The sequence below is a fragment of the Rattus norvegicus genome, chromosome 7 (genome assembly GCF_021556685.1).
Source record: "Rattus norvegicus strain SHRSP/BbbUtx chromosome 7, alternate assembly SHRSP_T2T, whole genome shotgun sequence".
Taxonomy (NCBI): Eukaryota; Metazoa; Chordata; class Mammalia; order Rodentia; family Muridae; genus Rattus; species Rattus norvegicus.
In genome coordinates this window covers 117,316,483-117,342,196 of record NC_141540.1, presented here as the reverse complement: position 1 = coordinate 117,342,196, position 25,714 = coordinate 117,316,483, and the positions used below count along the sequence as shown (strand labels likewise).

Genomic DNA, 25,714 nt, shown 5'->3' with positions numbered 1-25,714 from the left:
GACTGCTACGGGTCGCCGGAGATGCCGCGGCGCCCTTTGGGAGTTGTAGTTTTGAGCAGAGAGGGCGGGCCTAGGCTTCCCGGCGGGCTACGCGGCTGGGCGGTTGTCGCGGGCAGCGGCGGCGGTTCCGGCTGCGGTGCTGCGGGCGGATGAGCTGCTAGGTGAGCAGGCCGGGCGGGATGCGGAGCCGCCGCCGCGCCCCCACCGCCTAAGAAAGCGCTGCCGGGTCAGGCCGCGCTGCCAGCTGTGTGCCGCCATTCGAGCCTACAGCTCGTATTGAACGCGGGCCGAGCCTAGCGCCGACCCCGGCCGCAGTCCGGGTCCGGGCTGCCCGCCCCACCCCCGCGCGCGCCGCTCCGCCCGCGCTCGGCGCTCATGCGGGCCGAGCCCCGCCCCCCGGCCCGAGCCCGCCGAGCGCCTCCCGAGCCCGCGCTCACTGCCGGCCCGCATCATGCTGAAGTGCATCCCGCTCTGGCGTTGCAACCGGCACGTGGAGTCGGTGGATAAGCGGCATTGCTCGCTGCAGGTTGTACCAGAGGAGATTTACCGCTACAGTCGTAGCCTGGAGGAGCTGCTCCTCGACGCCAACCAGCTGCGCGAGCTACCTAAGGTGAGTAGCCGCCGCACCTGCTGCCCCGCGCTCAGTTCTCTGGGTAGTGTATGACTTCTGGGGCAGCCGGCTAGAGCAGACCTCAGCAGGAGCTGCCCGGGCTAGGCACCGCAACCTCCAGCCGGCCCTGCAGGTTCCTACTGGTCAGAGCCCCGCCCCAGCCAGCCACACCCTCCCCCAGCCGCCTGTGTTGGCACCTGGTGGCAGCCTGTCTGGGGACTGGGTGGATACTGAACCTAAAAGGGGAGCCAACAGAGAAACCCGTGAAAGCACAGGAAGGATGGATTCAGGGTGCGAGGCGGACCTGGGCTAGCAACTGTTACTGCTTGTTGGGCTGCTTTAAGGATAGGGACTTGGTTTTCTTGCACTCTGTCCTGCCTTCGTTTGGGGAGGAGGCGGGTTGCAGTGCTCAGTGGGACTCTCCGAAGATACTTGCGGCGTCAGATCTATTCTGTCATCTCTCAGCGGAGAGCCCACCTCTCACTGTCTGTGTTCCTTCCTGTCGGTTTGTTGTTGGGGTTTTTGTTGTTGTTCCGAGGCCACACTAGAAAGAAGACCAAAGGAGGCAGGTCACGAAGGACTTACTTTTTGAGATAGAGGACTGAGTGGTCTGATATTCTTGACGGCCCGTGGCACTCTGGGTGTATTTGTGACAGCTCTGTTTTTTATGGTATCCATGTGTGAATCTTAGATATTTTGCCCTTGTTTCCTCTCTGGTGCCTGTTGTTGTTGTTTCCTCTCTGGTGCCTGTTGTTGTTGCTGCTGCTGCATTTTTATTCTGTTGTTTCTTTGAGTCAGGGTTTCTCTTTGTATCCCTGGCTATCCTGGAACTCTGTAGACCAGGCTGGACTAGAACTCAGAGATCTACCTGTCTCTTCTGGAACTAAAGATGTGTACCACCTACAACCCACCCCACTGCTCTCTGGTGTTTTTAATTGTTGTTCTCTCTTTGTCAAGCTCTTACCGTTCATTGTCCAACTCTTGTTCATTGTTGGGGTTCCTGAAGAGCTCCAAGCTCTTTGAGAAGAGGTAGTTTGGGTAGTAGGTAGGATACTAAGAGTGACCTAGAGGGCAGAGGGGCAGGGACTATGCATTCGGGAGCTGATGATGTCTCACGTGGGGCATGTTATCTGGGTGACATCTAGGTAACAGTGAGGTGGGCTCTCTGCTGAGGGATGACAGGATAGATCTGACGCTGCAGGTATCTCAGGAGAGTCCCGCTCAGCAGTTACAGAGGATCATTGCACAACAGCAGTGGTACAGTGACAAATGACACAAGGGAGACCAGGCATCAGGTGGGCAGGGGTGCGTTTTCAGGTTTCTTTGTCTGGTTTTTCAGCACACTGGGTATCATGTCTAGACCCCCCAGAAACTTGTGTGACCTGGGACACACAGAGGTCTAGGACTGTGTGGCCATGATTTCCTGGTTTACAAACTCTTCTCTACCCTTAAGGCTTTGCTTTGTAGAGCCTGTTCACCCACTCACATCTTCTTCTACCCACAGCCCTTCTTCCGGCTATTGAACTTGCGGAAGTTGGGCCTCAGTGACAACGAGATCCAGCGGCTGCCTCCTGAAGTGGCTAACTTCATGCAACTGGTGGAGCTGGATGTGTCCCGGAATGGTAGGCAGGCAGGCAGGCAGGCCAGGGTGGCACTCTGTGTGAACGTGGGGTGGAGCCTGAGAGTTCCCGGGAGCTCCCAAGGTGGGCCTTCCTCATGGCAAACCCTTTCCACACTCAGATATCCCCGAGATACCTGAGAGCATAAAGTTCTGTAAGGCTCTGGAGATTGCAGACTTCAGCGGGAACCCCCTCTCCAGGTAAGTGCCACCCCATAGTGGGGGTCGGCCGTGGAGGTTCTAGAACTCTTTGGTGGGTATCTGAGGCCTGCTACTTTGTTTCCCCAGGCTTCCTGATGGCTTCACACAGCTGCGCAGCCTGGCTCACCTGGCTCTGAATGATGTGTCCCTGCAGGCACTGCCTGGAGATGTGGGCAAGTGAGTGTCCCCTTGATGAGTGGATCTGTGTATAGGGAGTACTTGTCTTGGCCCTGCCTTCCTCAGCCTTGGCCCTTGATCTCTTTCAGCCTGGCCAATTTGGTGACCTTGGAACTGCGGGAGAACCTGCTTAAATCTCTCCCTGCGTAAGTTTGGGGCCTCCCACCCCGACTGTGCCAGAGCTCTGCTGGGGCTTGAGCTGAGTGGCCACATCCAGACCTTCTTTCTTCTGTAGGTCCCTGTCTTTCCTTGTGAAGCTAGAACAGCTGGATCTGGGAGGCAATGACCTGGAAGTGCTGGTGCAGTGAGGGCTGCCTGGGGAAGCATGGGTGTGGTGTGGAACAGCTGCTCCTGAAGGGTGTCACACTGGTTTCTCCTGTCTTTGTCCCTCTTTGCAGCCTGACACTCTGGGGGCTCTGCCTAACCTACGGGAGCTGTGGCTAGACCGAAACCAACTGTCAGCGCTGCCCCCGGTAAGTGAGGGTGGGACTGTCTTTATCCCCCTACCTGCTGCCCTCTGACCTTTTGTCTGTCTTCAGGAGCTAGGCAACCTGCGGCGGCTGGTATGCCTGGACGTGTCAGAGAACAGGCTGGAGGAGCTACCCGTGGAGCTGGGTGGGCTGGCACTGCTCACAGATCTGCTGCTTTCCCAGAACTTGCTTCAGCGGCTGCCAGAGGGCATTGGTCAGTGTGCCCAGAGGGTCCTGGGGACTGCCACTCTCATCAATGGCCTTGTGAGGTGCCAAAGTGGGGCTTAGGTAGGACCTGACTTGACCTAGGCTAGAGGTATCCGAAGAGGGCAGGTTAAGTAAGATAAGGCTGAGATAAGATACCCTGTCATCGGGGTTGGGGATTTAGCTCAGTGGTAGAGCGCTTGCCTAGGAAGCGCAAGGCCCTGGGTTCGGTCCCCAGCTCCGGGAAAAAAAAAAAAAAAAAAAAAAAAAAAAAGATAAAAAGATACCCTGTCATCCAATTACTATTCAAGTGTCAAGGTAGTTTGTGATGACAAGAGTTGAGAATATAGGTTTGCAGGGGTCAGTGGGTAGGGAAGAGTCTTGGAAGCTGAGCAAGTCTGCAGTAAGAAGGGTAGGGGTGTGGTGAGCATAGGAGATCTTAGAGTACTCAGAGAAACCGCTGTCGCTGGAATGTGGAACCAGACTGTGTCCATTTGGAGAACCCACATACTCAAGTGCTCTTGACCTGATTCAATCTAGTCACCATGTCTCCTTGATGCCAGGTCAGCTGAAGCAGCTGTCTATCCTGAAGGTGGACCAGAACCGGCTATGTGAGGTCACTGAGGCCATAGGGGACTGTGAGAACCTCTCGGAACTGATCCTCACAGAGAACCTGTTAACGGTAGGGCTGGCAGCCCTGAGGCACAGAGCTTCTTAGGGTGTGATAAGTGCAGTCAGTGCTAATATGTAGGGGCAACACAAGCACCTGATGGCAGTGGCTTATCCCAGGGGAGATGCTTGCTGGGGCATTCTTGGTCAGGAGAAAGAGTTCACTGGCATATGAGATTGCCTCGGACCCTATAAGGGTTAAAGAGCTCAGGGTATGCTTATTCAGACATTCAGTATGGGCTCAGAGAGGACTGGGTAGAAGGCAAAGGCAAATCGGACAGGAGCGTGTGTGCTCCATATAACTAGGGTGAACAGAAGTTCTAGGGCCCAAACTAGAGATGTCTGTAGTGGTATTAGTCTCAGGCTGAGAGTGGTGTGGGATTTCCCTGTGTGTGGGATACCCACACTCACGGTAGTAAGAGAAGAGATGGTGTGGAATTTTCCTGTGTGGGGGGTACCCACTCATGGTGAGAGAAGAGAGTGGTATGGAAACGAACGAACGAGCGGGTGTGAGTAGTGGAGGGGGTCACAGAAACATGACCTTGGTAGATTGGCTGGGTGGCTATGGGAGAGAGTCAGAGAGGACAGTCTGAGGTCTCAAGTAGCCTGGCAGGGTATATGCTGTCCTTAAGTGGGGGAGAGGGGGACAGGGTGCCAACTGGTTCTATGTCTAGATCCCCTAACCATAGTTCCTATGGGCTATGGGGAACACCAATGAACTAGGGAGTTTACCTTAAAGGAGACCTTTACTTTCCCAAGGCCTCTCTTTTCCTCCTACCCCAGGGGGTTTCTGTCAGCTTCAGCTCCTTCCTTTTCCTGGCCAGGCTTTACCCCGCTCTCTGGGCAAACTGACCAAACTGACGAACCTTAATGTGGACCGGAATCATCTTGAGGTGCTGCCACCTGAAATCGGAGGCTGCGTAGCCCTTAGTGTCCTCTCCTTGAGAGACAATCGCCTGGCTGTCCTTCCTCCTGAGCTTGCCCATACAGCTGAGCTGCATGTGCTTGACGTAGCTGGGAACCGGTGAGTGTGCGTGTGACCCCTGGGGTCCAGGCAGCATCCTTATGTGTGCTGACTATGCCTGCCTGGTCTCCAGGCTGCGGAGTCTGCCGTTTGCACTCACCCACCTCAACCTCAAGGCACTGTGGCTGGCTGAGAACCAGGCACAACCCATGCTCCGCTTCCAGACCGAGGATGATGCCCAAACTGGTGAAAAGGTGCTTACCTGCTACCTGCTGCCCCAGCAGCCCTTGCCAAGTCTCGGTAGGTTGCTCTTGGCTCAGCCTTGAATGGTGGGTGGGTGAAGTAGAGAGACCAGCATGGGTCTCTGACTCTTGCCTCCCACAGAAGACCCTGGACAGCAGAGCAGTCCCTCAGAGAGCTGCAGTGATGCCCCTCTGAGCCGTGTCAGTGTCATCCAGTTTGAGGACCCCCTTGAAGGTGAAGAAGATGCTGAGGAAGCTGCAGCCGAGAAGCGGGTATGGAGGGGTGGGGACTGTGGGCTGTGCACTTCTGTCCTACCCCTGCCTGACCCCTTCCCGGCCTCTGTTCCTCATCCCTGTCCCCATGGCAGGGCCTACAGCGTAGGGCCACACCTCATCCCAGTGAGCTCAAGGTGATGAAGAGGGGCATTGAGGAGCGCCGAAACGAGGCCTTCGTCTGCAAGCCTGACCCCAGCCCACCCTCACCTTCAGAGGAGGTAGGCAGGAAGGGATGAGCAGCCATGGGTGTCCATCCATCCTGGCAGTGGGAGCCGTGAGGCAGAGGCTTCATGGGGGCGGGGCCTGGAGAAGAGCTGGTGAGTGGAACTGGAACCACACGGGCAGGTGTGGCTGAGGGTTGTGCTGGCCAGAAGGTGCAGGTGGGTGGTCCTCGTGTAGTCCTTCCCTGTGGAGTCGGGAGTGAGGCAGAGCCAGGGTTAGGGTTTCCCAGGGCCAAATGCTAGGCACGCCATGGTGGCAAAAGATGGAGGTTGGCCAGGGATTGGGCTGAAGGAAGGCTCTGTTACCTTCATTTTCCCACGTGTACCTGGGAAGGGGTTAGGTGTTAGAACAGGGCAGGTCATTTGCTTATTACAAAGCTTCTATCACTGAGGCTGTGTCATGTTTCTAGGTATCTAGACATGGTGGCTAGACGAACACTGACTATGCGTGGCTACTTCCCAACTTTGTAGGGATAGAACTCATTTCAGGTTTATGTTCTCCTGGTATCTTTGTATTTATTCTCCTGAATGTGGGAGAAGACATTGCCAAGGTCTGAGCCATAGAACCATGACTATGCCTGACTGGATTTCAGACTGGGAGCAATGGCAAGAAGGGAGCCTGCTGGGGCTCTTACAACCAGGGCAGCAGGAAGACTAGTAGAGATCTGCCACATGAGTGTAGCCTCTTGGTAACAAACTGCTGTGCAGCCTGACATCACCACTTGCTGCAGGAGAGGAGGCTGAGCGCAGAGTCTGCCCTGAGTGGTAACTCTGTCCCGTCGGCAAGCACAGCCTCCGATGGTGAACCTGAGACCCTCCCGGCTGAGGTACAAGGGCTAGGCCAGCAAGAGGCCATGCCTGGTCAGGAAGAGTATCCAGAGGAAGACTATAATGAGGTAAGGGCAAACAGAAAGAAAGCCCGCAGGGCAGAAGGGCTTTCTGGGGTCAGTACTGTTCATCTATGTGTCTTCCAGAGCCAGTCGTGTGATTGGGGCCACACCAGTTACTGGTTGAGCAATAATGAGATATTTAAGGGCTTCCTCAGGCAGTTTTGCAAAGTGGGGTAGTGGTCCTGAAGGTTCCTGGGAAAGAGGTTCCGGGGTAGGGTAGGTTTCACTTCTCAGCCAAGCTCAGTACTATCAGATTTAGTACCTGTGGGCTTTCCCTAGAAGCTATCCCTCCCTCACGTTACTGGTCCCAATATAATGCTCCCCTGCTAGGTCTTTCCATGTGGTTAAGTTTCCATTTGCATTACCATGTGTGTCTGGGAAGAGCAGCATCTTTTGATCTTGGCAGTGAATCTTCTATGTACATGTACAGCAGAGAACAGGTCAGCCTCAAGCTGTTAACCTGCAGGACTAATGCTGGGCCCTGGGAGGATTGAGCTAGGGCCCAGCTGCCACCCTCATCTCTCTTCCCACTTAGCCCACAGTGCACTTTGCAGAGGACACACTGATCCCTAGGGAAGATGGTGAAGGTGAAGAGGGACAGCCCGAGGCTCCCTGGCCGCTGCCCAGTGGCCGACAGAGGCTCATCCGCAAAGACACACCCCACTACAAGAAGCACTTCAAGATCTCTAAGCTCCCACAGCCCGAAGCTGTTGTGGCCCTGCTGCAAGGGGTGCAGACAGACAGGGAGGGCCCCACTGCGGGTTGGCACAATGGCCCACACACACCTTGGGCTCCTCGAGCCCATGAGGAGGAAGAGGAGGAGGAGAACAGGGATGAAGAAGAAGGCGAGGCCAGCATGGAAGAAGATGACAAAGAAGAGGCTGTGGCTTCTGCTCCCTCTGTCAAGGTTTGTCATACCACTATGTGAACCAGGCTCTGCTGGCTTGTTAGCAGGCTGCTTTGGAACCTGGTGGGTATCAGCATGGAGAACTTCTAGCCCTAATCTGACAGGCACATGGGTCAGACCCTGGTCCAGACTCCTTGGTGTCAGGAGAAGGGTAATGAATGTGTTTGCTGTGATTGGCCTTACTGTCAACATATGCTTGCCATTTAGTCCAAGGAGTCCCTGCCATTGATCTTTGACATTCTTGGCAGCTCCCTGGGCCTGCCCGGCAGGGTGGGAGCCCAGGGGTTCCTCTGTGTCCTGTGTTTGGGATGAGTCTTGAACAAGGCCCTCCTCAGGAGCTGCTGGCTTTCTCGGAATCCTTCCTGCCTCAGGAAGTGACCAGCCTTAAGGCCTTGCTGCTGGCCCAGGCCCATCCTGTGGGCCTGGTAGAAGCTCTTGTGCCTTGTCAAGTCTTTTTGGGATCCAGGCAAATCTGTAGGACAGTGGCATCTCTTTCTTATCCTTGTGTTTGATTTTGATGGTTCAAAAAGAGCTTACCTACTCACTGAGGACTCCTCAAGGCCAGAGAAAGCACCAGCTATTAAAAGTCCAACTCCTTTCCTAAGAATATAGGCTGTTGTATACGATCTCTGGGATAATTTTGGACTTAAGTCAGAGACAGCCAGGAATAAACCTGGCCCTCTGGAGTCTTCATCCTAGTCAGCCAAACCACACCATATATGTGGTCTGCAGAAATGCTCATGGTTTTACAAACGTGGGGGCCCTGACTCAGATCACAGGGGCTTGATGGGATATTCCTCTGTCCTGTCTACTCATGGTGAGGTCTGGGGAAGGTGGTGGCAGTTCCCAGATCACAGGGGCTTGACTGGATCTTCCTCTGTCCTGTCCACTCATGGTGAGGGCTGGGGAAGGTGGTGGCAGTCCCAGCGGTGGCTAACCTGCATGCCTCGCTGCTCCTGTCCTAACAGGGGGTGTCGTTTGACCAGGCCAATAACCTGCTGATAGAGCCTGCTCGCATTGAGGAGGAAGAGGTCTGTACTGCTCGCTGCTGCTCTTTGCTCTGGGCCCGGGGCTGCTGCTGACTTTTGCTTCCTGGGCTGCGGGCTCTCACTTCTCCCTACCTCCATGACTCCAACTCACACCCTCTCCCAGAAGAGTTCCTGACAGCTGCCACAGAACTGGGGTTCTGGTTCCACTTCCCTAGGGCTTCCTGGTCCCCTGACAGGACAAGCATGTCTGCACACTGGGGCAGCCTGCCCTGCAGGGGATGAGTGGAACTATGGGGCCATTTTTATATCCTACTGTGAACCTTGAGGTATCTTTATGTATAGAAACAAGGCCAGGCTTAACTTTCTGGAAGACAGCTAGCTTCATACTGCATGGACTAGCTCACAGAAGTTGTGCCTGCCTTTGGATCGCAGGTGCCTCCCTGCTTCTCTCTGCTACCCAAGTGGCACAGATACCCAGGGCTGAGCTGAATGCAGTTGTCTACACCAACCCTTCCTGCTGCAGTCACCAGGGTGTCCTAGGTCTTTTCAGACTTTATGTCCACTCTTGTTTCCAGTTAACACTCACGATCGTGCGGCAGACAGGGGGCCTGGGCATCAGCATCGCAGGGGGAAAGGGCTCTACCCCCTACAAAGGAGACGATGAGGTGAGCAGCTGCTGTCTGTCAGTGACCAGTCTCCGTGAGCTCTCCTGTCACACCTGCCCCTCTTGTCTCAGGGAACTTCTTTTTTCTCTTAGGGAATCAGTGGTCAACACCATATGGCCTGCTTAGTGTCCTTTAGAATGTGCTTCGTGGGTCACTCCAGGGCACTGAACACATGAGTGGGTGGTCATGGAGCAGGATGTTAGGAGTCTGAGAACAGCTAACAGGGTAGCTGAGCTGTTCCCTCTACAGACAGGTTTTCCTTCCCCATTTTCTCATGCCAGCTCTGGGGTCAAAAAAAGTCTCTTCCAAGCTTGACTTTTGTATTCTAGCTTCATGAGCTGAAGCCTTCCCCGTAGCTGAGAACAGCCCTCTGGGCCAGGAAGCTGTTCTTTTCCATGTGTTTGTTTGGGGTCTTTGCATCCTCCCCAGAGGGCAGGCCAGGGATGTCTTTGTAGAAAGTGGTTGTCTTGCTGCCCAGTGGCCTCTGCACCTTTCACACCTATAAGGAGAAGGTACCTTCCTCTGCTTGTCCTCTAGGGCATTTTCATCTCTCGAGTGTCTGAGGAGGGTCCTGCAGCCCGTGCTGGAGTCCGAGTCGGTGACAAACTTCTCGAGGTAAGTAGTGACCCCCTTGCCTTGTGGCAAGGGACAACTGTGCCCTCCAAGGTCCACGTAGTCCTGATTTTTGAGACACTTGGCTGTCCTAATCAGAACGTCCTGTCTTCCCCATCCAGAAGCCTAGGGCCCAAAGATAACTGGGTAAAGTTATTGAGTTCTTAAACAATAGGCTTAGAAGTCCTCCATGCCGAGTTCCCTCTCCATCTGGGCCTAGGGATATAGGTTAGTGGTAGATCACAGATTTACTATGCATGATACTTTGAGTTTAATCCCCAGTTCTACAGAGGATAGGGTGTAAAAAAAGAAGCAGTCCTCAAGCTAGACAAGAGGCACTAGGCAGATTCTAAGCAGCCCGGTGGGGTTAGGCCTCAGTAGTCTGGTAGGAACTTGGTCCCTCTGTGGAAGCCCTGGAGGTTTCTGCCTGGCTGCTTGCCATTGGAGAACTCCCAGAAAAGCTTTGACCTTCCTGTGGAGACAGGAAAGGGCTTTGGGCTTCTAAAGAGGAAGCCGCTACTCTCCTGCTCAGCTCTGGTCTGGGCTCTACCTAGGAGCGTGTGGAGCTGGCAACCTAATACATTATCTGTTCTCTGCTCGGCAGATGACACTTGCGGAGAATGAGGGTGGGCACCAGTAGAGGCTGGCTAGCCTGGACCACGGCATGGGAAGAAACATAAAAAGCATAGGCACACAGTTTGATGTTGGGCTGGCTCTGCCTGGAAGCTGGCTTGTTCCACGGCCGTTGTCCTCTGGCCCACAGGTGAATGGTGTGGCCTTGCAAGATGCAGAACACCATGAGGCTGTGGAAGCACTTCGGGGGGCCGGTGCTGCTGTGCAAATGCGAGTGTGGAGGGAAAGAATGGTGGAGCCTGAGAATGCAGTCACCATCACCCCTCTCCGCCCTGAAGATGACTATAGTCCCCGGGAGTGGCGGGGAGGGGGCCTGCGCCTGCCCCTGCTTCAGCCAGAGACTCCTGTACCCCTCCGCCAGCGCCACGCTGCCTGTCTTGTGCGCAGTGAAAAGGGGCTGGGCTTCAGCATTGCTGGTGGGAAGGGCTCCACACCTTACCGGGCTGGCGATGCGGTGAGACAGTGGCTTGGGGTGAGAGGGAGCTATCCCTGATTGATGAGCAGAGGCAGGCCAGGTTTCCATCATCATGGCTTTAGTGTGGCTTCTCTGTCCTTACAGGGCATTTTTATATCTCGCATTGCAGAGGGAGGGGCTGCCCACCGGGCAGGCACTCTACAGGTTGGCGACCGTGTTCTCTCGGTGAGTGAGGCCAGGTATGGCCTGACGACTAATGCCTTTTGTTTGTCCTGCTTACCCTCTCTGACGTGAGTGTCCCTGCAGATCAATGGAGTGGACATGACTGAGGCACGGCACGATCATGCTGTCTCCCTGCTGACTGCTGCTTCCACTACCATCTCCCTGCTTCTGGAGAGGGAAACTGGAGGGGCTTATCCACCCAGCCCCCCACCACATTCCTCTTCAACCCCTACTGCTACTGTTGCTGCTACCATGACCACTGCCATCCCCGGAGAACCTCTGCTACCTAGACTGTCCCCTAGCCTCTTGGCCACTGCCTTGGAAGGACCATACCCTGTGGAGGTGAGACACCTGCCCATAGCCTGCTCCATGTCCACTGCGTCCAGGTGGAGAGCAAAAGCCCTCCCAGGATCCTCTGGTCATAAGTGGAATGGCTACTCCAGGCAGAAAGTAGTCCATGGCCATTCTTTTTTAAATTTCAGGGGTTTTTTTTTTCTTATTTATTAATTCTTTTCATATATTACATCCCAACTGTGGTTTCCTCTCCCAGTTTCTCCCTCACCTCTTTCCCTCTCCCCGCCCCATCCATTCCTTCCTTTTCCCTTCAGGAAAGGGCAGGTCTCCCAGGGATGGCAACCAAATCTACATGGCATATCAAGTTGCAATAAGACTAGGCTCATCCCCTCACATTAATACTTGAGGAGGCAACTCAGGGAAGGAAAGGGGTCCCAAAAGCAGGCAAAAGAGTCAAACACAGCCCCCACTCCTATTGTTAAGAGTCCCACAAAAACACTAAGCTGCACAACCATAACATGCAAAGGACCTAAGTGAGACCCATTGAGGCTCCCTGTGAGCTCTTCGGAGCCCTGGTTAGTGGATTCTGTGGGTTGTTTGCTTGTGGTGTCCTTGACACTTCAGTACACAGCCTTCCTACACGAGCCCAAGAAGCTAAGGTGTCCTAGTCAGCCTCCATGGTGTTTGCCATCTGTCCTAGCATAATCTTCTATCCGCAGCCTGCTCTGTTGCATGCTGTAGTCCATAAGGATGTATAGATGTCAGGCTGTGTGCATATCTGGGTAGCAGACTGCCTGGCAGATAGGTAGATGGGGCAGCATAGGCCCATCCATCCCATCCTTGCAGAGCCCATGGCCACTATGTTAGTCTGTTTAATCCTTGCCCTGTTCTGACTGAGTTCCACCCTATGTCCCCAGGAAATTTGCCTGCCCAGGGCTGGTGGCCCATTGGGGCTTAGCATTGTAGGAGGTTCTGATCACTCCAGCCATCCGTTTGGTGTCCAGGATCCTGGTGTATTCATCTCCAAGGTAAGTAGGCCTGGCAGGCAACTCTACAAGAAGCACCCAGCCCAAGCACTTGGGGCAGCCATCAGTACAGCCTGGTCTACTGGATTTGCTCTCCTCCCCCACAGGTGCTTCCTCGGGGCCTTGCTGCTCGCTGTGGCCTTCGGGTTGGGGACCGCATCCTAGCAGTGAATGGGCAGGATGTTCGGGAGGCCACACATCAGGAGGCAGTTAGTGCCCTGCTCAGGCCCTGCCTGGAGCTGTGTCTGCTTGTACGGAGGGACCCACCACCCCCAGGCATGCGGGAACTCTGCATCCAGAAGGCCCCTGGAGAGAAGCTGGGTATCAGCATCCGAGGAGGCGCCAAGGGTCATGCGGGGAACCCGTGTGATCCTACAGATGAGGGCATCTTTATCTCCAAGGTGAGGGCTTTCTTCCTGAGGCCATAGTTAGGTGCCTTGTGCTGGCCTCATACTGTTCTCCCTACAGGTGAGCCCTACAGGAGCTGCCGGGCGTGACGGGCGGCTGCGTGTGGGGCTGCGGCTGCTAGAAGTGAACCAACAGAGCCTCCTGGGCCTCACGCATGCTGAGGCGGTGCAGCTGCTGCGCAGCGTGGGTGACACCCTCACCGTGCTTGTCTGTGATGGCTTTGACACCAGCACCACCACAGCCCTGGAGGTTAGTTGCCTACCCTGGGGACTAGGTGCTGTCCTAGCATTGACCTTCATAGTCTGCAGTCTCTGCTTCAGTCTGGAAAGTACTGAGCTTGTAGGAATGGTGGGTGCTGTGTTTAGTAGGTCCTTTTCTGGTCACTGTACTGGAGGCTCTGATCTGGGCAGGTAGGCAGTGCAGAGGTGGGAGTGTCTGTCCCTGTGTGATCAGGTCCTGAGAAGGTAGTACTTGAGAGCATGTGGCAGCTAGCAGGAAGGACAAGGAGCCCTGCTCAGAGTCCCCTGAACCTAACCTACCAAAGCAGGAAGGCAGCTTCCTAGCTCTGCTGACCCTTATGGTGCCCCTCTGGCGGTCCCTTGGAGGAGCTTACTCCCACTTTCTGGTCATTGGCTTCTTTCTGTATGCCATAGGGCACTGGCACAGGGTAGAACGTCTGCTCTCTTGCACCCTGGAGCAGAACCAGAGTATCCAGCCATCAGAACTAGGCGTAGGCCCGGGAGGCAAACACTGGACAAGTCTCCCTCTAGCCTCTCCCGGTCCATGCTTCCTCATTGTCCTGCTTTCTCCCTGCAGTCCTTGGGACCCCTCAACATCTTCACCTGTAAGTGCAAGGAAGTCTTGGAGGGATCTTTATGTGCACTGGCTGCCTGCTCTTCCCAGACATCCTTGGGAGCCATGCTGGTCTCCAGTGTGTTGGCATCTCTATTACCACTCCCTGTCACTTTTATTCCTTCAACCTTAGGGACAGGCAGCCATCCTAGGTTGGTTGGTCTTCTTTTGCAGTGAATCTTTGGATTAGTGACTTCCTGTCAGATGCTGGCAGAAAGATAACCTCTGGGTACCACCCTTGCACTTTATCCAGGAGTAGCTTGTGAGCCTCACTTGGATGGGACACACGTTACCCTTTGTCTTCCCATCAAGGTGGATGTTGGACTAGATGGAGCCTGTGTAAGGTGCTCCTCCCTTGTCCCCCTCCTCCCCAGGGGAATCCTGTATCCTGGGGAAGTCCTAGAGAAGATGTGCTCTTGTCTCCCCACACCAGCACACGTCTTTAAAAGGGGGCTGCTTCGTTCAGACTGTAGTTCTTGAGTTCAGAGTGAAGCTCTCTGGAAAGAGCAGGAACTTCAGTATTGGAGGGCTGGTGTGGTCCTGGGTCCCCTTGGCTATGCATCTGGTCCCTGGTGTTGTAACCCAGGCTATTCTACAGTACCTAGGTGGCTCATGAGTGTAGGGAAGCAGCTGCTTGTCTACATGTGCAGAGCCCTGCCAAAGCCTGTCTTAGCTGGACCTTCATCTGAATCCTGTCTGAAGAACAAGGCTAGTGAGGAGCTGTGGGCCCTGGGCAGCTGACCAAGAGCCTCTGAGGAGCCCTTTCTTGCCCACAGCAACATCTGCTGTGACCACGGTTCCCTCCGTCTGTCTCATCTCAGGATGCCTTGGCTGCTCTTTTGTTGCAAGTGCACACCGCCTCCCTAAGTCTGTGGTGTACTCCCCACCAGTCATCCAGGGCCTCGCCCGTACTAGGGAGGGCTCCACAGAACTCCACTGTTAGCCCTCAGACCCCTCTTGTGCTTCCCAGCATGAAGCTGTTTTACTTCCATTAAGCTTTTTCCTGGTGTTTCTAGCTCCAGAGTTTGTGTGAAACAGGTTCACTGTGTAGCTGAGGTTGGCAGTCCCCTAAGGCCCTCTTGAGTGGTCGTTAGGTCTGTGTGCCACCACATCCAGCCTGTGGTTTTACTTCCCTTTTAGAATGGGTGCTTTGGTTGCAAACATTTACAGATTTTATGAATTAAGGCTTTTCCTTTAGGGCTGTGTATAGGCTCTGTTCTTGTCCTCATTTTTAAAATGGCAGGATCTCTCTGTGTAGCTCTGGCTGACCTGGAACTCATTATGTAGACCAGGCTGACGTTGAATTCACCAAGACCTACCTGCCTCTGCCTCACAAGTGCTGGGATTAAAATTGTTCGCTACCATGCCCAGCTGGCTTTTCTTTTCTTTTTTCTTTTTTTTCTCTCTTTTTCAATAATTTTTTTATTCACTTTACATCTCGATCACAGTCTTCCCCTCCCCATCCCACCCTTACAAGTCCCTCTCCCTTGGGGACCACCCCACTCTGGGACATCTAGTCCCAGCAGGACTGGGCACATCCTCTCTCTCTGAGGCCCAGCCAGGCAGTCCAGGTAGGAGAGGGGATCCAGTGCCAGGCAGCAGAGTTCGAGACAGCCCTGTTCCAGTTAATAGAGGACCCACATGAAGACCAAGCTGCACGTCTGCTGTAAATGTGTAGGAAGCCTGGGCTCAGCCCCTGCACGCTCTTTGGTTGGTGGCTCAGTCTCTGTCAGCCTCCATGGGCCCAGGTTAGTTGACCTCTCTGCTTCGTTCAGTTCTCAGCAGTTTTTCTTACAGAAACTTTCCCTCTGGAAGGCTGTGAGAGTAGTGTCCTGCGTTTTCCACTCTTTTTTTTTTTTTCTTTTCTTTTTTTCCCCCTTCCCCATAAGTTTTTAAAGACAGGGTTTCTTTTATGTAGCTGTCCCAGAATTTAGCTCTGTAGATCAGGCTGGCCTCTACCTCCTGAGCACTGGGATTAAAAGTGTGGACACTGTTGCCCAGTGTCTTCCCAGCTTTTCTTCAGATAGGCTGCAGGTAGCTGACTGAACACTAACAATGGAGCAGATGGTTTCCTTACAATTACAGTGTTTCTGAACTGTCTTCCTGTCCTAAGTCAGTAAGTGTCTTGTCCTGGTCCTCTCAGGGACATATGTGGGAGTTGCTTCTCTCCACTGTGTCAGTCCTAGGGAATGAACTCAGGTTGTCAGTCTTGGCAGGAGTTGCTTTTCTCCCCCAGACTCCCCACCTAGCTGCCTTACTGGCTAGGCACTTTTCTCAAAATACCCACTTGAGTCATCCGGGCCTGTTTGACCTGTGGGATCAGTTTGCTGGCTGTTTAGTGGCTTGTTCCTGAGCCTTTCTGCCTCTCAGGCTTTTGGGTGCTGCTGACTTGCCTGCCCTGTGCTAAGGGCTGGTGTTCTCAGGGCCTGCAGGGCACCTAGGTGCAGGCCCTCACTTGCTGTCAGCTCTTGGACTTCCCGACCCCCCACAGCAGCTGCTGGGTCCTGAAAGGGATGTCACAGGCTAGCTCAAGCTCACCCCATCTCAGTACCGCCCTAGAGGGCCTAAGTCATACGGTTTCTCAAAGGGAACTTTATTTTGCTTTCCCGTGTGTCTGGTATAAAGGTAATATTTTCTTTTGCTTCTTTAACGCTCCCCTGTGGGTCGTGTGTCCATCTCTCTCATCACACTGGCCTGTCTTTCCAATCCAGATGGTGCTTGACTTGCAATGGTTGGACTCAGGGCTTTGTGACTTGGCAGTGGTTTCAGCAGTGATGCCCACAGTAGAAACTGCTTCACCACCCCAGCCCCGGCTAAAGCCACCTTGAAGAGCACCTGCCTCTCCTGTCCTCACCCTCCAGTCAGTCTGAACGCCTGTGTTGGTGCGTGAGTGAGTCCTCACATCTTGCTCTTGTGCCTGTCCCTGAGCATTTGCCCTAAGGACTGGCTCCGTCCTGATAGTGTCGTCTCGCTCCCATCTTCTTGCCCGTCAGCCCAGACTTGCCTTTCCACAGGCGTACTATGTATTCGTCATAGTTTTGTTTTATTTAAGATTTATCATCTTGTATGCATGGATGTTTTGTTTAGCTTACATGAATGTGTGTTCACAACGTGCATGCATGAGCCCATGGAAATCAGAGAGGGCTTAGGATTCCCCTGGAACTAGAGTTTCAGACAGATATGGACCTCCATGTAGATGCTGGGAACTGAACCCAGGTCCCCTGCAGTTGGTTTTCTGGCTGACCTATCTCTTCAGCCCCAGTCCCGGTTATTTTAATAGTCACATTGTTTCAGTAGTGTCTTATGGAATCAGCTGGGCCGGGTCATTGTGATCCATCCATCTGCCTTGAGCACTTCCTGACTTTCAGGCTTGTCCCACACTTTGCCCAGCTGTGGGGTTGGCTGCTCCCCCAGGAGTGCTGACTTCTCTTAGTGAGCAGTGATGTTTAGAAGCCAAGGTCTAGTGCTCTTGGGGTATTGTGGCCAGAGTCGGGACAGTGTGTGAGTAGTTACTGTGGTTATTTCTGGGGCCATAGGAAGCCTCAGGTCACGTAGGGCATTGTCCATCTTTCCAGTCAACACCACAGGTCAGCTTTCATACTCAAATGGCCTTTTCTGACATGGGAAACCTGACTTCCTCATCCTTGCTGTTTTTACTTTCTGCTCAGTCCCTCTGTGTGACAGTCCCTCCCACTCCACTGAGCCTGTCTCTCTTGGGTCTCTCCAGTGTCTTTTTGACTAAATTATTCTGGAAATTAAGAAGGGAGACACCTTGTTTATTGTTTGATCTGGTTTGATCTAGTCGGTTTGTCAGAGTCTGAGGGCCAATTCGTCTACCATCATGGTTGTTTTTACCCAGTGTTGTTATTTCTAGTCACCCTGCTCTCTTGTGTTTAGCTGCTCGTGTGTTCAGTGGGCCTCTGTAAACACACTTGGTGCTGTTTGTGTCCCTGCTTGTCACTCTTGGCCTCACGTTCCGTCCTCCCAGCTGTGAGCAGCTGCTCTGTGCTTTGAGTTTGGTCTCGGTCTGTCATTCAGTGCTCTCTGAGCAGCCAGGTTTGTGTCTGTGGCCACACTGCAGAGTAGGACCGCTCATGGCAGCCATGTGCTGTTATCTTTCCTTTGACTTTGCTGCCGCCTACTCCTGTCCTCCTGGTGAGAGAGGACTGAGCTAGTCCCTTGTTCTTCATGGGGTAGAAGGCAGGTAGTGCCACACACTTCTGTCACCTGTGTTTACCCTTCATCAAAGCACAGTTAGGCCAGGACGTGTGCTCTCGGGTACCTGCTCCCTGGCCAGCATCATTCATATGCAAACACTCTCGTGTATCTAGTGCCCACATCCCCCCTCCTTCCCACATTTCCAGTCCAGAGCCAGTTAAATTTCCCCTTACAGTGTCTGTGAAGTCTTACTCAGCACCCAGACTCCACATTCTCAGTGCAGCCTACCCATCTGGGAGTGACATTCTGCCGCCAAGCCTTTGGCTGCTCCTTTCCAAACCCCTTTGTAATGGCCACTCCTCCTTTGTTCCCAGAGTGACCACACTCAGCTTGTTTTATCCCCATGCCAAGCCATGTGACCGAGCATAGCTGCTTTACACTGCTGTCATGTGCAAACATGTTTGACATCCACAGTGACTCTATGAACCGAGGACCACAACTACTCTTTGTCCCTGGAATGCTGGGGACAGGTACACAAGGGTCGTGGGTAGACCAACAGGTTGTTGAGGATGTGGGGTCCTGAATCCAGGCCTCAGCCTGCCTCAGAAATGGGACCTTGCCAGCAGGTCTCTTCTCTCAGCCTACTTCTTTCATTTCAGGTGTCCCCAGGTGTCATAGCCAACCCATTTGCAGCAGGCCTTGGCCACAGGAACAGTCTGGAAAGCATTTCATCCATTGACCGGGAGCTGAGTCCTGAAGGCCCAGGCAAGGTCAGGATAAAAGTGGCTGACACCTGGGACTGGCTCTGATCTACAAGTTCCTGACCATGTCTGCTGTGCTTACAGGAGAAAGAGCTGGCCAGTCAAACCCTACCCTGGGAGCCTGAGTCTGCAGAGACCACGGTGAGTCCCACACGGGCCTAGCTCTGAGCCTTGGGTAGCCTTTCCTGTCAGGACATTGCACAGATCCCAAAAGTGGCAGGCGGACATCCCTGGAACATAAATCTCTTAGCACTGTGGTCCACTCTATTCTCCAGGGTCGGAATCAAGAGCCCCTCAAGCTGGATTACCGTGTCCTGGCTGCTGTGCCCAGTGCTGGGAGTTTGCAAAGAGTGAGTGGTGCATTCTGATGTTTGCTCGCCTTGGCCTGTCTGCCCTAACCTATCATCTGCCTGTCAGTCTCCTCTTTGCCTCAACCTTATTCTGCCTTCCCTGTGGGAGCTGCTGCAGCTGCCTGAGTCCCAAGGTCATCACACAGAGAGCCTTTGTCTTGGGTCAGGCATGGCTTGTCCATGTCAGAGCTGGAGCTCTGTCTCCCAGCTAGGCCACATTTGAGATTCTTGTTGCTCTTGTTTGGCAGTGCTGGGGATAGAAGATGAGCCTCTTGAGTGCAGTAGTCAAGCACCCTACTTCTGACCTCCATGTCCAGCCCTTGTCTGTCAAGCTTTTGACCTAACTTTGTGGCAGTTGCTATGGTTCGCTCTCATAGGTGCAAAGAGGGTGGCCTCTGAAAGCCCCTTATCACTTTCCTCCTAGTATCTTCCCCCAAATATTTGGCCCCGCAGAGCTTAACCTGCTGCAGGGAAGCTGCTGGGAAGACGGGGCAGCTGTCATTCCTCACAACCATCCTGGAGGGCTCTCGTGTACATGGTCACCATGGAGCGGGTGGGCTGAGGAGCAGCTGCAGGCTGTGGAAAGAGGCCTTGTGGGTGGGAGAGATGCGACACCAACAGCTGGTCTGGGAGTGGCCACTCGGGCCTCAGCTAGGGTGTAGCCTTCAAGACAGTTGTGGGCCTGAGGATAGGCAGAAAGGACATTTGGTCCTCGTTGTTCTCCGGGAGGTTTTTAGAACTCTCATTCCCAGAAGATGCTGGGAGATCATTGCCAGAATGTGAGTGCTTAAGGGGTGGGCTTGGCCAGGACATTGAGCAGTGGGGAGATGGGGAAGGGTCTGGAAGGGCCTGGGTATGGAAGTAACACATTGGGATTTTTGGGTGCCATCACTCCCCTCCCCAGCAGCCCTAGCAAAGAAGCCAGCATGGTTTGAGAAAGGGAACAGGTCTAGGCTGAGATGCTTCTCTGACTCATTGAGAACAAAGCCTGGGTCAGGTACTGGTGATGGGTGGGCTTTTGGGTCCCAACTATCTGGTTTCAATCTGTTCATCTGTTCCCAGCTCTCCTTGGAAGCTTAGGGCTGTACCCTTGGCAGTAACCCGCTGCTGTGAGCAGGCACCTAACTGTCCAGCCTAGGCCCTGGGGAGAGCAGAAAGGGGCCAGGAACACTTATGTCTGGCCTTGTATGGAGGCCTTCTGGTCATCCAAGCCTAACTGGTGGCATCCCTGGACTGTGGTCAGGGTGGGGCACACAGGAGCTGTCTCTATGCTGCCAGGATAAATGCTCAGACCTGTTCTTCCCTGGTATACTGCTAGCCAAAGTGACTCTCCTTCCCAACCACTGCCCTCTTCCTCAAGGGACCCTGTGCGACCACTGGAGGGAAGATGACTGAGGCCCCCTCTTCCCCTGGCAGTCAGCAAGTGAGCATCCCAGTTAATGGTGCCCCACTGGGGCAGCAGATGGGTACTGGCATGCAGGGTCCCTTGGGGGGTGTTGTCCTATGTTTTTTTGGCCCAGGGATACCTTTCTGTTTAAACCTGGCCTTGATGAAGGCGGGGACCCTGCTGGAGTCAAGTGTTCCACAAGACGAGCATAAGATCTTTTCTGTACAGTTGTCCTTGTCTGAGGGTCCCGCCTACTCCCAACTTCCCCACTTCATGGAGCAGCATTCCTGACAGTGCGCCATAGGGTGGGAGTGGGTGGGCACAGGGTTGTTCCCAGCCTAGCTCCTAGCCTCAACCATGCCAAGATAGATATTTGGGTGAGTGTCCCCTTGTTAGCCTACTTTGTCTCCAGCTCTTTTCTCTTCTCTCTTCTCAGTCTCTCTCTCTCTCCCCCCACCCCTCTTATCTTCCCCACTTTCCCTCCTGGACTCCTCTCTCCTCCTCTGCCACCATCCCCTTCACCTTTGCAGACAAAACCGGGGGTGATCCAGCCATTGGCTCAGGCCTGGCCAAGGGACTCCCCAGCCCCCAGGGGCAGAGATGGTCCCTGTTCTGTGAGTGTCTTGTTCCATAGTGGGTGAGGGTAGCAGAGTTCCTTCCAGAGCAGGATCGGGGTGGGTCAGAGGCGGTGGGAGGATATGCGGCCGGGTCTGGGCAGTGACTACACTGGGAGAGTTGCTGCAGCCTCACTTGTGGGTGTTTCCCCAGCCGCCCTCCCCTGACGAACTGCCAGCCAATGTGAAGCAGGCGTACAGGGCCTTCGCAGCTGTGCCCACCGTACATCCTCCTGAGAACAGTGCTACCCAGGTGTGTGCAGTGTACCCTGCTGCCGCTGTGTGCTCTATAGAGTGGGTACCCAAAGTGAGTGCCCCGAGATAAATACCAGTCAAGACTGAGGGCCTGCTCCCCTTCTAGCCTCCAACACCTGGTCCCGCAGCCTCCCCAGAGCAGCTGTCCTTCCGTGAACGACAAAAGTACTTTGAGCTGGAGGTACGGGTGCCTCAAGCAGAGGGTCCCCCAAAGCGTGTGTCCCTGGTGGGTGCTGACGACTTGCGGAAGATGCAGGAGGAGGAAGGTGAGGACCCTAACTTGAGGAGCGGCCTGGGTGGAGTGATGACCAAGCTTTGTCTGATGCATCTGCCTGTCCATAGCTCGCAAGCTGCAGCAGAAGAGGGCACAGATGCTTCGGGAAGAGGCAGTAACCTCAGGACCTGACACGGGGCTCGCCTCAGACAGGGAGTCCCTGGATGATGAGCAGGAGGCTGAGCAGCCCTGGGCCGGGCCAAGCCATGCAGGAGGGTGAGTACAGGAGGCTGAGCCCCACACCCGGCATGGCTGCTGCACCTCCTTTCCCACACTGTGTCCTGCCTGCTCCTTCAGCCTCAGCCCCTCTTCACCCACACCCCTGGGAGGCAGCGCCCCTGTGAGGACAGCCAAAGCTGAGCGACGTCATCAGGAGCGGCTGCGTATGCAGAGCCCTGAGCTGCCCGCCCCAGAGCGGGCCCTGTCTCCTGCAGAGCGAAGGGCTCTAGAGGCCGAGAAGCGAGCACTGTGGAGAGCAGCCAGGTGAGTGCCTCCCTACCCCCTCTCAGACCCTACCCACGCACACAAGGTCCATTCAGCATCATCCCCTTTGGTTCCACAGAATGAAGTCTCTGGAGCAGGATGCCCTCCGTGCACAGATGGTCCTCAGCAAGTCCCAGGAAGGCCGTGGCAAGAGAGGACCCTTGGAGCGGCTGGCTGAGGCCCCTTCACCTGCACCCACACCATCACCTACACCATTAGAAGGTATGTATTTCCGGGGGGCCAGCAGAGGGCTCCACCTGCTGTGAGAACTCCTAACGCTTTCTCCTTCTCCTAGACTTTGGCCTCCAGACCAGTACCTCCCCTGGACGCTTGGTAAGAAACTTACATCTAGGACCCTTCCCCATATTGTGGCCTGAGGCAGCAGGGCTCTAGACTTCCCACCAGCCTCACCTCCCTTGCACTCTGCCTTTCCCCTCATGCTGTCTTTTCAAGCCTTTGTCTGGAAAGAAGTTTGACTACAGGGCCTTCGCAGCCCTGCCTTCTTCCAGGCCTGTGTATGACATCCAGGTACTGGGGGCCACTTGGCCCATCTGCACGCTCCTACCTCCCCATCCTTGCCTGTCACCTGCCTTCCTCCACTCCTTTCTGTGTGCTTCCTACTCTGTTTCCTGTGTGTGGAGCCTTCCTACACACCTTGGTGTCAGCCCAGTGTGCTCTGACCATGACCTAGGCTCTGTGGGCCTAGCCCCAGACAGCCACGCCTGCATGGGTAAGTTCAGGCAGGTCTGGGACTTGCCCTGACCAGCCTGTCTCCCCATCAGTCACCAGATTTCGTGGAGGAGCTGAGGACTTTGGACCCATCTCCCAGTCCTGGTGAGTTGTCATCTGTCTGGGGTGAGTGCTGAGCACCCAGAGGTCTGGCCACCCTTGGTTCATGCCATGGCCTTCCTCCCCTCTCTACCAGGCCCACAGGAAGAAGATGGAGAGGTGGCTCTGGTGCTCCTTGGCAGGCCCTCACCTGGCACTGTGGGCCCTGAAGACATGACGCTATGCAGTAGTCGTCGGGCCATGCGGCCAGGACGCCGGGGCCTGGGCCCTGTGCCCTCCTAGGGCCAGGTGCTTCCCCAGACTTAGGGTGGGGAGCCTGCCAGCTTCATCACCTCCCCTACCCCAGGTCTTTTAGCCTTGGTGTTAGCATTTTAAAGAGACCCCTCAGGAGTTATGGCTTCTGATTAACTGCCCCCATAGCCGGGATCTCGTGGCGAGACTGTAACTAGTGATGTTTGTACAACCAAAGACTCTATTTTGTGGTTTAAGAAGAATAAAGTTAACTACGTTTTACTTCTGTTGTCCTTTTATCCTACCTGCTCCTACTGACTCTCCTGCCTGTAAGCCCCAGTATTTTCTTTTTTTTTTTTTTTTTTTTTTTTTATTCTTTTTTTTTTTCGGAGCTGGGGACCGAACCCAGGGCCTTGCGCTTCCTAGGTAAGCGCTCTACCACTGAGCTAAATCCCCAGCCCCAAGCCCCAGTATTTTCGACTGCCTTCCCATACCCTCCCTTCCCCTGGCACCAGTTCCCTAGGGGATTTAAAAGCCACTGTCCTCTAGCTTGGGTCCAGACTGGCTGGGGATATGGAATTGTGCACATAAATGCCTTGGCCACATGCTTTATTGGGGTATGGCTAGAATCCTCCACTTTGCAGCTGTACACGCACTGGGAGCAGGATTTGCAACTGGTCAGCTGGTGGCCACTGAACTTTGGTGACAAAGAAGAGGCGGAAGTTCTCTAGGCGAGCCTCTTGGAACTGGGAGGGGTCGTACTCGGGTCCATCTGTTGGCCGAAGCAGTGACAGATAGCCTTCCTTTGCCAGCAGCCCACGATTCAACAAAGCCTCTGCCAGGCCAGGCTGCACTTCCTCCAGCTGTTGCTGTACCACTGCGAACAGGTTCACCTCACGCAGGTCAAACACCAGTGGCTTCCCGTACCTGTAGGTGTGTCTGGTGAGGAGGCAGTAAGGCCCAGGCGGGGCTGTCCTGGGCCCTGCCTGACACACCTGAGTGCCCCCAGGAGGGCCAGCCGAATCCTCTCTGGTTTCAAGTGCTCCGGATTTAAGGTGTCCATATAGTTGGTGTCCTGGTATCTCAAGAAAGTGGCTGCCTGTCCAGAAGGGTCAATGACAAGAGGCCACCTGAAGGCAGCCACCTGGTTACTGCAGTCTATGGGCACCCCTGCCTCGTACCCACACCTAGCCTGGGTACTGACCGTCCATCAGCACGGATGCGGTCGCCTACATCCTTCATCAGCACGTCATGAAGTTCTGCGATCCGGCACTTCAACCCAGGTTCTGTCACCTCCTCGTCTGTGGAGGTGTTAGTTGCCATGCATGGAAGATCCCACTGCTAAGTCCCTTCCCTGGCACTGCCTCTTCAGGCCCTCCAGCTCCCCACCACAGCCCTGCCCACCCTCCAGGGTCTGTTCCCGAAGCTCCAGCCTGGCCATGGCCAGTGTCTCCTCAGCCTTCTGCGCCTCTAGCCGCAACTTGTCCACTTGGGTCTCTGCATCCCTGATGGCCTAAAGAAGGGGTTATGCTGACCGTTGCTCTTCCTGTCTCCTCAGAGCTACTTCACAGACTTTGTGTAAGGGTGGGGGTGGGGTTGGCTGTCCAGACACATGAGCTTAGTGCCTGCGGAGGACCTCCTGGCTCTGCCCGTGCCCCCAGGGAGGCCACTGCTACTAAGTTAGGTTTGGAGGGCAGAGATGTCTGGAATTCCCTTGGAAGGGGAGCCCTCGGGCTGACGAAGGGCACGGGAAGACGCAGGGAGCACAATGTCTGTAAGAGCCCCACCTCTAGTGTGAGTTCGGTCTTGCCCAGGCCCTTCCGCTCACACTTGTCGTGCTCCATGATCCTCCGATTGAGCTCACAGTAGGCCTGCTGGAGCTGGAGGGCAGACGGGCCTTGCGGACCCCAGCAGCTCTCCCCACCCCGATCCCGCAGCTCTCAGGCCCTCCCTGAGGGTCCCCTTCCTGCAGGGAGGTCTGGGTCGCAGATCACCTCCTTTTGACACTTCTGCTGCTCCTTAGCCAGCTGCTGCACCTTGACAGTGATGCTGCAGAGGAAAGAGGCGGGCCGGTCAGAGCCCTCCACTCATTGTTGTCCACAAACCTCCAACCCAAGCCCAGGCATGCCCGCCCTCCTGCTCACCGCTTGGCCTCCTTCTCCTTGTGCCTTTGGGCCTCCTGAGCACGGCGTTGCTGCTCTGCCTCCATGTTTTGGAGCATAGCCTCTGTGAGGCTCAGGTCCCATGACTGCAGCACGCTGACCACCGCGGCCAGTGAGGCCACCTAATGACAGGGCATGTGATGCTTAGAGCCACGTGTGTCCTGAGTGTTCTGTCAACCTAGGAAGGGGAGGGGCACTTCCATTTCAGAAGATTTGGAAAGGTGAGGGTGCCACGGTTGGGAACTGATAGACCACAGGTCCCCTGGACTCACAATCCAGGTTCAAGCAGACCCAGTTCCAGTGGCTGAGCCTCCAGGGCCACTTTTGCCCACCGACCAAGCTCCTTGCCTCTGTCTCCTACTCACGCAAAGCCAATAAGGCCTCTAGGCTATCCACATGACAGGCACAGACCCCCCTGTCTCAAGCTGCCTCAAGCTGCTTTCGTCTGCTGCCCACCTGTAGATCTACCCTTCAAGGACACAGCTCTTAAGAGCCACAAAGACCCCAGCCTTTCCGGGTGTGATGATATATACACTTGTAATCCTGACACTCGCGATGATGCTCAAGGGGGTCACAGTAAGGACGGGGATGATGGGACCTGGCAGACTTGGCCATCACCCACAGAGAGCGGAGGAGAGGTTTACAGTAGAGGGCTGTGAGCCTCTGTAAGGCTGAGGACATGGCTG

At 54.8% G+C, this 25,714-nt stretch overlaps 2 protein-coding genes across 60 annotated transcripts in view; one reads left to right on the top strand and one right to left on the bottom strand.

Moving 5' to 3' along the window:
• The first annotated feature begins 105 nt into the window (after positions 1-105).
• Scrib (scribble planar cell polarity protein) lies at positions 106-23,148 on the top strand. Of its 50 annotated transcripts, XM_087558099.1 has the most exons (39): positions 106-362; positions 427-610; positions 2,115-2,232; positions 2,351-2,429; positions 2,517-2,606; positions 2,696-2,752; positions 2,842-2,905; positions 3,005-3,079; positions 3,146-3,290; positions 3,844-3,962; positions 4,774-4,973; positions 5,047-5,213; positions 5,298-5,428; positions 5,524-5,649; positions 6,384-6,548; positions 7,078-7,449; positions 8,418-8,480; positions 9,014-9,103; positions 9,641-9,718; positions 10,479-10,802; positions 10,908-10,988; positions 11,070-11,327; positions 12,197-12,307; positions 12,412-12,705; positions 12,773-12,961; positions 18,382-18,492; positions 18,568-18,624; positions 18,759-18,833; positions 20,194-20,256; positions 20,751-20,834; positions 20,989-21,087; positions 21,196-21,355; positions 21,432-21,579; positions 21,661-21,846; positions 21,926-22,068; positions 22,142-22,179; positions 22,300-22,374; positions 22,629-22,680; positions 22,772-23,148. In XM_087558099.1, exons 2-39 carry the CDS (start codon positions 452-454, stop codon positions 22,915-22,917), a joined length of 4,992 nt encoding a protein of 1,663 aa, XP_087414225.1. In that variant the 5' UTR covers positions 106-362; positions 427-451; the 3' UTR covers positions 22,918-23,148.
• Positions 23,149-23,458: 310 nt separating this feature from the next.
• Iqank1 (IQ motif and ankyrin repeat containing 1) overlaps positions 23,459-25,714 on the bottom strand; it is a 35,139-nt gene continuing 32,883 nt past the window's right edge. For 6 of the 10 annotated variants that reach the window (NM_001439841.1, NM_001432603.1, XM_087558683.1 and 3 more), the window contains 7 exons: positions 25,011-25,150; positions 24,861-24,915; positions 24,654-24,746; positions 24,271-24,379; positions 24,071-24,167; positions 23,862-23,996; positions 23,459-23,793 (listed from right to left, as the gene is read on the bottom strand). In NM_001439841.1, the coding sequence (NP_001426770.1) occupies positions 23,490-23,793; positions 23,862-23,996; positions 24,071-24,167; positions 24,271-24,379; positions 24,654-24,746; positions 24,861-24,915; positions 25,011-25,150 (933 nt within the window). In that variant the 3' untranslated portion in view covers positions 23,459-23,489. Of the gene's footprint in view, positions 23,794-23,861; positions 23,997-24,070; positions 24,168-24,270; positions 24,380-24,653; positions 24,747-24,860; positions 24,916-25,010; positions 25,207-25,714 lie in introns of those variants that run through there. The other 4 variants (XM_087558685.1, XM_087558684.1, NM_001432605.1 and 1 more) reach the window with 3 other exon arrangements.